The sequence below is a fragment of the Delphinapterus leucas genome, chromosome 1, assembly GCF_059928025.1.
Source record: "Delphinapterus leucas isolate spDelLeu-1000000601 "Yukka" chromosome 1, BTC_Dleu_Yukka2, whole genome shotgun sequence".
NCBI lineage: Eukaryota > Metazoa > Chordata > Mammalia > Artiodactyla > Monodontidae > Delphinapterus > Delphinapterus leucas.
The window spans coordinates 175,291,050-175,299,882 of record NC_143129.1 but is presented as its reverse complement, the minus strand read 5'-3'; the positions used below and the strand labels follow the sequence as shown (position 1 = coordinate 175,299,882).

Genomic DNA, 8,833 nt, shown 5'->3' with positions numbered 1-8,833 from the left:
GGTTCCTGTTCCCATTCTGAGCCTCAGGTTGCTCAGCTATAAAATGGGGATAATAATGTCCGTATCTGCCAACACTGATATTGTCACAAAGCCACAGAGCCTAGCACAGGGGACCTCTGATGGGCAAGTAGGGTCGCCAGCTCTTGACTGTGTGTCTTGAATAAATGGACCTCGTGTATCATCATCTAACATACACAGCTTTCATGCAGAAAGGAGAGAGGAATTGGGTGGAAAGAGGGCAACACTGATTAACTATTTTCTCCTCCTGTTTCATTCTCCTCCTGTTTCATTCATTCAGATCTGACCTCTGCATAATGACAACAACAACAACAGCAATAACACAGTTAATTTTAAAAGAGGGATTACTATGGGCCAGGCACTGTGCTAAGGCTTAACATGCATTAATCTTGTTTAATACATTAGCCTCATCTTCTTTTCTTTTTAGTATTTCCATCTATACTTCACACACGAGGAAACCTAGATTTCTCATATAAGGTCACCTGGCTGGCCAGTGGTATAATGGAATTTTTTTTTTTTTTTTTTTGGCTGCAGGGCGCAGCTTGCGGATCTTAGCTCCCTGACCAGGGATCAAACCCGGGCCCTTGGCAGTGAGAGAGTGGAGTCCTAACCACTGGACCGCCAGGGAATTCCCTGGAATTCGAACCCAGCACCCGTAGTTCTTTATTCCTATTACGCTCTCTAGCATGAGCCACTGAGCTTCACATGGAAGGAAAACCCCTCGGTCAGCTGTTTCACAGATGTGTGTTATGGGCAGGAGGGTGTGGGTGGCTCCAGGTGCCCCAGCCACGTAGCTGGAAATACCACTAATCACATATGAATGACAGATTGTGGCTCCTTATATGAAAATGTTATCCATCCATCCATCCAAAGTTAGTTTCCCTAAAAGCCAAGCCTGAGATGGGAATTCTTGTGCAAGTGAATGATTTATTGAGGGAGTGGTCTCAGGAGAAACCTGTAGGAGGACAAGGAAAACAGGATAGGCCAGGGGACAAAGCAAGACATCTAGCCTGACCCCACGAGGATCACTGGGGCACACAGCGTGTGACCCAGACGGTCCTGCACGAGGCGGGGGGCAGTTATGCCCTACATGGTATTATTCTCCCAACTCATTGGTTAGAGGTGGGCGGGGTGGGGTGGGCGATGGGCACGGTAGCTCCCAGCAGCCAAGGGCAATCCTCAAGAGAAGGAGGCCGATGTGAGCACGTGGCAGCCAACACCTGGCTTAGCTGGCACGAACACCACCCGCCCCCACCACCATCTCTCCATTATGGGCTCCCTTGATCTCAAAGCATTGATTGAGCACCTATTACGTGGGGCAGCAGAGGAAACAAAGATGAAACTGATGTGGCCTCCATCTTCCGGGAGCTCCAGTCTGGTCCAGGGAGGTCTGAGCAGTCTGGACCATCATAGGCCACTCAAGCGAGAGCTTGGCAAGTTGTAGACCCATAAAGTGCTGTGGGAGCTCAAAGGCGGGAGTGAGCCCTTAGGACTGGGGAGGAATCAGCCAGGGAAGACTCCTGTAGGAAGTTGCCCTTGGACCCCAAGGAGCCTAGCGTGGGCTTAGCCACCTGGAGACGGCAGGACAGTGGAGCATCGCTGTAGAAGTCCAGGCTGAGCAAACACCTGGCAGCGGGAGAGGAACGGGTGCCTGGAGGACACATGGCCTGTGGACCAGGTGCCTGGAGCAAAGGGAGTGGGCTGCTTGGTCCAGCCTGTCAACAGCAAATTGGCACTTGCCACTGGCACTTGCCAACTACCTCTACGAGGACTCAGTGATGAGCTGCTGCAGCCTCTGACCTTCAACACCCCCTGAAAGGAGCTCAGGGTGGAGAGCAGGAATGAGGCCCTCTGTGCTCTGGGAAAACTGGCGGAACAGGCCTTTAGATAGTTAGATATTTTCAGGAGCTGATTTTATGAGCCCAATACTTGCATCTCCTCAAATCTAGAAAAGCACTAAAATCCTTCACGGTGATTTCTGTTCCTCGGGACTGGCCATAACCTTCACGAGACTAGCAGCAAACTTCTGCAAAAAAATGTGCTCGATGGCCTGTGCTCCCCCTTCACCAAAATCACATATATACTGATCTTCCCCCCTACCTCTTTGGAGCAGTTTCTCAGAGCTATCTGAGGTGATGTCTCCCAGGCTATAGTCCTCATTTTGCCCCAAATAAAACTTAACTCGCAACTCTCATGTTGTGTTTTTTTTTTTTAAGTTGACAAGCCCTTCCCTCAAAAAGTATTTACGGAGTCCCTTCTGGGTTCTGGGCACTGCTTTGGGCACCAGGGATGCAACTGAGTCCAAGACAGACATAGGCCATGCCCGCAAGGATCCCCAAGCTTCCAAGGGAGAGGGACACAGTGCCAGACAGTGCAGGTCCCAAACTCCGCCCCTATCCTGGGTGGTGGAGGACCTTGGGGTTTTAAGAAGTAGAGTCATGCAGACAGAAAGATCAATATCACCCTTTAGCGAGGTCACTCCAGTGGCAGCTTGGACGGTGCATTGGACTGGTGGGGGGGTACCTGGGGAGGGGGGTGCCTGGAGCGGCAGTAGAGGGAGAATCTGCCGCACCTCGCCCCCAGACCCCACGCCCAACGCCCGCTGCTTTGGCCTAAACACCATCCGTGGGGGCTCCCTGGCCTTGGCTTTTCCTAAGACCCCATTCCACCCTCAGGGGAGACAGCTGCTGCCTTGGCTGGGAAGATTTAGAAGGTCCAAGAGGCAAGGTGGGGGGGTGGGGGAAGGCCAAGACCCTCCCTCTTCCAGGGAGTGTTTTAAAGAAGCCAGGCTGGTTCAGGGGTTAGATCCCGGGGGGGTGGCAGTGGTCCTGCAGGACTTCCGGAGCTCAAGAAGCCAGGAGCGGGGTAGGGGGCGTGGCACGGTGCAGGGGGCTCCTCCTAGCACGTGGGGGTCTGGCCCTTGCAGCTGGGCCGCCAGTAGTAACGCAGGTGGTTCTTGTAGGTGTCCAGGTTCCGCTGCAGGCAGAGCGCCAGCTCCTCGTCACAGGTGCACAGCTGCTGCTCACACCAGCTCCCCTTGTCAGCTGCAGGGTGGAGGAGGAGGGCACTTAGCATCTATCCCTTCCCCAGCCGGGGCAGGGGTGGCTCAGGACCCCTGGAGGGAGACGCTGACGGCAGCTCAGCCCTTGCATGGCTTTTGGTACCCTTGCCAGCTCCTCTGACTCTAGCTCTGTGACCTTGGGCGCGGGCCATGGCCTCCCTGTGTGCCATTGCTCCTTTGTTTATTCATCCCTTCAGAAAACAGTTGAGCACCTATCCTGTGGCAGGCCCTGGGGGGAAAGGACTGAACAGAATGGACACGTGAGCTTCACACTCCCCTGGGGAGGTCAGATATCAGAGAACCACAGAAATGAGTGCCAGCAACTGTGCTACCCGGGAGTGAGGAACAATGCAGGGGCTACGAGATGGGAAATGGGTGGGATCTGACTCAGTGTCAAGAGCCATTTGAGCTGAGATCGGAAGGGTTTGCCCCCATTCCCGAAAGTCAGGGTGGAGGAGGGGACTGTTCCAGGCAGGTGGAACAGCATGCACAAAGCCTCTGGGGAAAGGACCAGGGTGCTTCAGTTTCGTGATCTGTAAAATGGGGGTAAGAAGACCTGGACCTACTGTATAGCACTGGCAGCTGCACTCAATATTTTGAATAACCTATAAGGGAAAAGTATCTGAAAAAGAATAGGTATGTGTATATATACGTGTATATATAAAATATTAAAGCAAGAAGGCAAAGCCCTCAGCACATAGTAAGTGGTCAGTAAATGTTGACTATTACTGTTTTTATTGTTAAGTTCTCAATTAACAGTGACAGCTAATGAGCCCATTCAACTCCCAGCCCTGGGACCTGCCACCTTTCTCTGTGCATGGACCCAGGGGCCAGGTGACCTGGGTTACAGCCCAGGCTTCGTCATTTACATCTGTGTCACCCTGAGCAAACAGTTCACTCTAGTCTCAGTTTCCTTGTTTGTAAAATAGAGATCACCAGGGTGGTGCTGCTTCCTGGCTGGGCTGCTCTGAGGACAAATGATGATGAAAAAATCAAGAGTAACGTCGATAGCCTGTGTAATTTATCGAGCATGCATCTGCAGGGCCCATTATGTCTGCTCTTATTTTAGTTCTTGAACTGACTTTATGGAGTAGAATACTGTTATCTTCCTGAGTTTCCAGAGGAGGTTCAGAGAAGTTAAGCAATGTGTTCAAGGTCACACAGCTGGTCAATGGTGGGTCAGGGATCTAAGCTGGGGTCTGCCAGCCTTCCAGATCCACAAGGGGTCAAAGCCCCGATTGGACCTCCCCATACTCCTACCCCCATTCCTGCCTCTCCTCCACAGCCCAGCTACTGCCACTGGACACATGAGAAAAACACAGAGGTTGAGTAGCTTGTGCGTTGTCACACAGCACATTAAGGCAATGCAGGCTAGAACTCTCTTCCTCGGCCTCCAGCTCCAACCCTGAGGCCTGGGCACTCACAGCACTGGATGGTCCCCTGGGAAAACTTGTAGCTGTAGCGATCCAAGTGAATATTGCATTTGTGGTGCTTCAGGTGATGGTAGCAGCAGTCATGGATGTGGCAGCACCTGGAGGGAGAGGACACGGGGGTGGTGGTGATGAGTCCTTGGCCAGCTCGGGTCTCTGGCTGCCCCTGCCCCAGAGCAGAAATCGTGTGCCTATCTTGGAAGAGTCAAGGCCTGCAGGGTCTAGTCTTCTTTCTAGCTAACTCTTATTGTTTCCTGTGTATCAGGCACCTGTGCTATCTATGAATTCTCTCTTAAGCTTTTTGACCACCCTATGATGGAGGTGCTTGCATTATCCCCATTTCACAGATGAAGAAACTGAGACTCTGGGAGGTCAAGCCACTTGCCCAAGATCACACAGCCTGTAAGTGGTGGATGAGGGAACTGACCCCGGGCCTGGCTGGCTCTCATCCCTCCTCTGGCTAATCCCTAGGGTTACTGTGAAAACCAAATGTGATCATGGCAAAAAGAGGTAAGATTTTTAAAAAACAATGTTCAACGGCACTGGGGAGTGTGTGGGTATTCTAACTAGTTTGGGGTTGAGAGTACAAGGGGGCCTTTAGAGATTCTGGGGAACCCTCCAGAAGGGCTGGGGCTGGATTGGAGTTCAGTGGAGTTCCTAGCACATAGTACCAAATGAATAAATGGATGGAGAGGAAAGGGGAGGGTCCCTGGGTAGGGGCAGGGCATGATTGGGAGGAGTTACCAGTCTGTGGCATCTTTGGGTTGGCCTTTGCCACCAAATCCGCAGTGACAGCCATAGAGAAAATAGGAGAAGATGGGTCTCTTCCCCGTCACTCGTCTGATCATCTTGTTCAGGTCCAGTATCCCGCCCTGGGCTGGAATCACACCTGTCAAGGAGCCCAGCCACAAGGAGAGGACATGAATCTAAGTGGAGGCCAGTGGGCTGCAGGCCTGGCACCTGGATCAAACCAATGACCTTGGATAATAAAATGACAACAGGGCTTCCCTGGTGGTGCAGTCGTTGAGAGTCCGCCTGCCGATGCAGGGGACACGGGTTCGTGCCCCGGTCCGGGAAGATCACACATGCCGCGGAGCGGCTGGGCCCGTGAGCCATGGCCGCTGAGCCTGCGCGTCCGGAGCCTGTGCTCCGCAACGGGAGAGGCCACGGCAGTGTGAGGCCCGCGTACCGCAAAAAAAATAAATAAATGAAATAAATAAAATAAAATGACAACTAACACTAAGGCTATTGAAAATATAATGATAGTTGGTGAGTGCTTACCATGCATCTTTTCATCTAGTGACGTATTGACTCCATCCATCCCATGAGATAAACACTTTTTTTTTTTTTAAATAAATAACCTTTTTCTTCTGGTGTATTCTAGATGTATGGAAAAGTTGCCAAGATCATACAGAGAGTTCTTATATAATCCTCATTCAGTTTCCTCTAATGTTATTGTCTTCTTAGATAATCGTGGTATATTTATGAAAACTAAAAAACCAACACTGGTACTATAAATACTATTTTTAATCCTCATTTTAGAGATGAACACACTGAGGCTCAGGAACTTGCTCCAGGTCATAGTAGTTGGTAAATAGAAGAGCCAGGATTGAAACCCAAGGCAGTCTGGTTCTGTTCTCTGTCTCTGGGCATTGAGTTCACATTCCATAATAGGAAGACACCCTTCCTCTTACACTCACCCCACCTCCCCAGACCCCCAGCACAGCCTGTAGAGAAATCCACACATTAAACAGCATGCATGGCTCTCGTGGGAAGCAGTGTGATTTAGAAATCAATGATCTTCTTTTCTTTTTCTTTTTTTTTGCGGTACGCGGGCCTCTCACTGTTGTGGCCTCTCCCGTTGCGGAGCACAGGCTCCGGACACGCAGCCTCAGCGGCCATGGCTCACGGGCCCAGCCGCTCCGCGGCATGTGGGATCTTCCCGGACCGGGGCACGAACCCATGTCCCCTGCATCGGCAGGCGGACTCTCAACCACTGCGCCACCAGGGAAGCCCCGAAATCAATGACTTTCATGGATATTTTTCATTTCAGTCATAATATCTGCTGGTTAGAGTTGATCATAAGGGGAATTTATTTTATTGGGAGAGAGGAATACATTACGTTGAATTAGGAGAAATAAAATATATTAAGTCAATGAATTCAGGGGAGAATTTGGGAGAAACAGACAAGGTAAGAGGGGACTGGAATGTACCTGTGTGCAAGCTGGGGAGATGATCCAAGGACACAGATGGAGCCCAGAGTCTCAGGGAGACTGGGCTGGGGAGGCCCCCTCAGGTGACCCTAGTTTTGGAGCCCCCCCCCCCCGCCAAGTAAATGATGTTATAATGAAAGCACTACACTCAAATGAAGTAAGTAGTAAACCAGGGATGAGCCCCAGATTGGGGAAGGTTGGGATGGGAAGAGGTGGGGTTGGGCTGAACTCATGCAGCAGACCAAGGGTTCGATCACAAGCAGGGTGCTTGCCTTGGGCTGTAGGTAAAAGTGACTGGTGGTGTCAGGGACTTGCAGGCAAGTCGTGTCCCCAGCATGTGGGAATCCACAATGCCACTGCTGTTTGCCACGGTGGCTGTAGATGTACGGGTGTTAAAGAGAAACCTTGCTAAGTTTTGACCATCCTAAGGAATGACCCCAGGCCCTCTGGAATTCCGGATTCGGTGATAAGGCACCAGAAAGCAGCCCACTGCCAAGAGAGTTACCGTCCACCCTGGAGGCCAGCCAGGGACCTGAATTCAGAATCTCGCCTTTTTGCTGTATCTCTGTCCCCCCTAAGTCTAGCCCTTTCCATTTCAGCTTAGAAAAAGCCACCCAAATAAACTCACACCTGAAGGATGCAGCTGTTCCTTGCCAGGCAAACAATAAATTCAACTTTGATTCAGAATGCTTTCGGGTGGTCTTATTTCCCATAATTTTACAGTGAGGTCAACCCAGCCCTGGGAAATTGAGGAGCTCAACTTGTGGTCATGAGGGCTTCAGGCACTGGCTTAGCTTGACAGAAATACCTGCCTGGGTTGCTTTTTCCATCCTCAGTTGTTACTGAGGGGGATGGAGCCCTTTCTCCCAAGGGTTAGCGGCAGTGGCAGGAGGTAACATCACTATTACTTACACTTGCTAAACACTTTGTAAACGTTTTCTCATTAGAGTCCTTCTAACAACCCAATGTAAAGGGTGCCATTGTGCCCACTTTACAGAAGAGGATATAGAGGGGTAGGGGGACTTGGGCAAGGTCATACGACTGGGAGGTGATGGGCCAGCATCTGAATGCAGGTTCATCTGTGTATTTTGTCTCTATACTGTATTGCGTCTTTGCATCTGAGAGATGAATTTCTGCAGCTTGATTGCAATTTTCCTAATGGTTTTTACTGTAACCTTGGAGATGTGTTCCTCCTGAGAATTTGGAAGTCCCCAAAATAACACAAAACCACATTTAAAAATGCAAATCCTTTCTCAAATCACATATTTTGAGATGGCTCAAGAAACAAAAACGCCAGTTTGCTAGGAACCAGATTTGTACATTTGATCTGCTAAAGATCAGATGGAAACTGCCCCATCTCCCAACGGTCAACAGAACCCTCTTCCCAGGTTCAAGGGAGATAATGAACATGCAAGAGTTCTAAAAATGTAGAGTGCTGTACATAGGTAAGAGATTGCTATTATCTGGTCAAAGGGACAGAGGGGAGCAGATCCATTTCTATAATTTGTGTCTGAAGTACCAGAGGCATCAGTTCAGCTGGACCACAGTTTCTGTAGTTTCCCGCCTTCGTATGCCACACAGCTTGGCGGTCCAGGGCTCTCTGGCCGAAGCCACTGTTCCAGGGGACTGACAGCCACTGATGGCTCCTTGCAGGGGGCCAAAGAGTTGGGGACTGCGAGGCCAGGGCAGTGAGGATCAGAGCAACAGCTCAGCTTAGGAAAGAGATATAGGGCATCTCTGCTTCCCTCCCTGCCTTCCCAGCTGTGGGTCCTGTCCCCACTTACCAGCAAACACCGCCAGCACGCACAGCGAGGCAAGTCGCATGATCCCAGCACAGAGCGGTGGAGGCAGCCGCTGGAAGTCCCCTTCCATGCTGGCAGCTCTTTATATCAGATGCAGCCCTACTGGAGCCTGCACGTATGCCTCCCAGCTCTGGACGAGGTCACCCATACTCTTTGTTTCCTCTTTTCCGGCAATGAGGAATTTTATTATTTTTGTTTCTAATATCGGTTTTTTCAACTTTTTGATCGCAGAAGAAACAAGTTCAGCATAGAAGATTTGGAAAACATAAGCAATGAGAAGAAATTTAAAATCACTTGTGAATCCATTCA

The 8,833-nt window shown here is 50.5% G+C and overlaps 1 protein-coding gene across 1 annotated transcript; it reads right to left on the bottom strand.

The window, feature by feature from the left end:
- Positions 1-2,885: 2,885 nt before the first annotated feature.
- Positions 2,886-8,594, bottom strand: LOC111163293 (group IID secretory phospholipase A2). Its single transcript, XM_022551859.2, has 4 exons — positions 8,507-8,594; positions 5,254-5,398; positions 4,504-4,610; positions 2,886-3,062 (listed from the first exon to the last, which is right to left on the bottom strand). The coding sequence occupies exons 1-4, from the start codon at positions 8,592-8,594 to the stop codon at positions 2,917-2,919; spliced, it is 486 nt and encodes a 161-aa protein (XP_022407567.1). The 3' UTR covers positions 2,886-2,916.
- Positions 8,595-8,833: the final 239 nt, after the last annotated feature.

What these genes read in the sequence shown, in the direction of transcription:
- LOC111163293 (XM_022551859.2), bottom strand. Translation starts at nt 8,594, where the DNA reads ATGGAAGGGGACTTCCAGCGGCTGCCTCCACCGCTCTGTGCTGGGATC. An exon ending in CCCAAAGATGCCACAGACTG is followed by an intron (nt 4,611 to 5,253) that starts GTAACTCCTCCC and finishes CTCTCCCTCCAG; the next exon opens with GTGCTGCCACATCCATGACT. An exon ending in CCAGGGGACCATCCAGTGCT is followed by an intron (nt 3,063 to 4,503) that starts GTGAGTGCCCAG and finishes TCCACCCTGCAG; the next exon opens with CTGACAAGGGGAGCTGGTGT.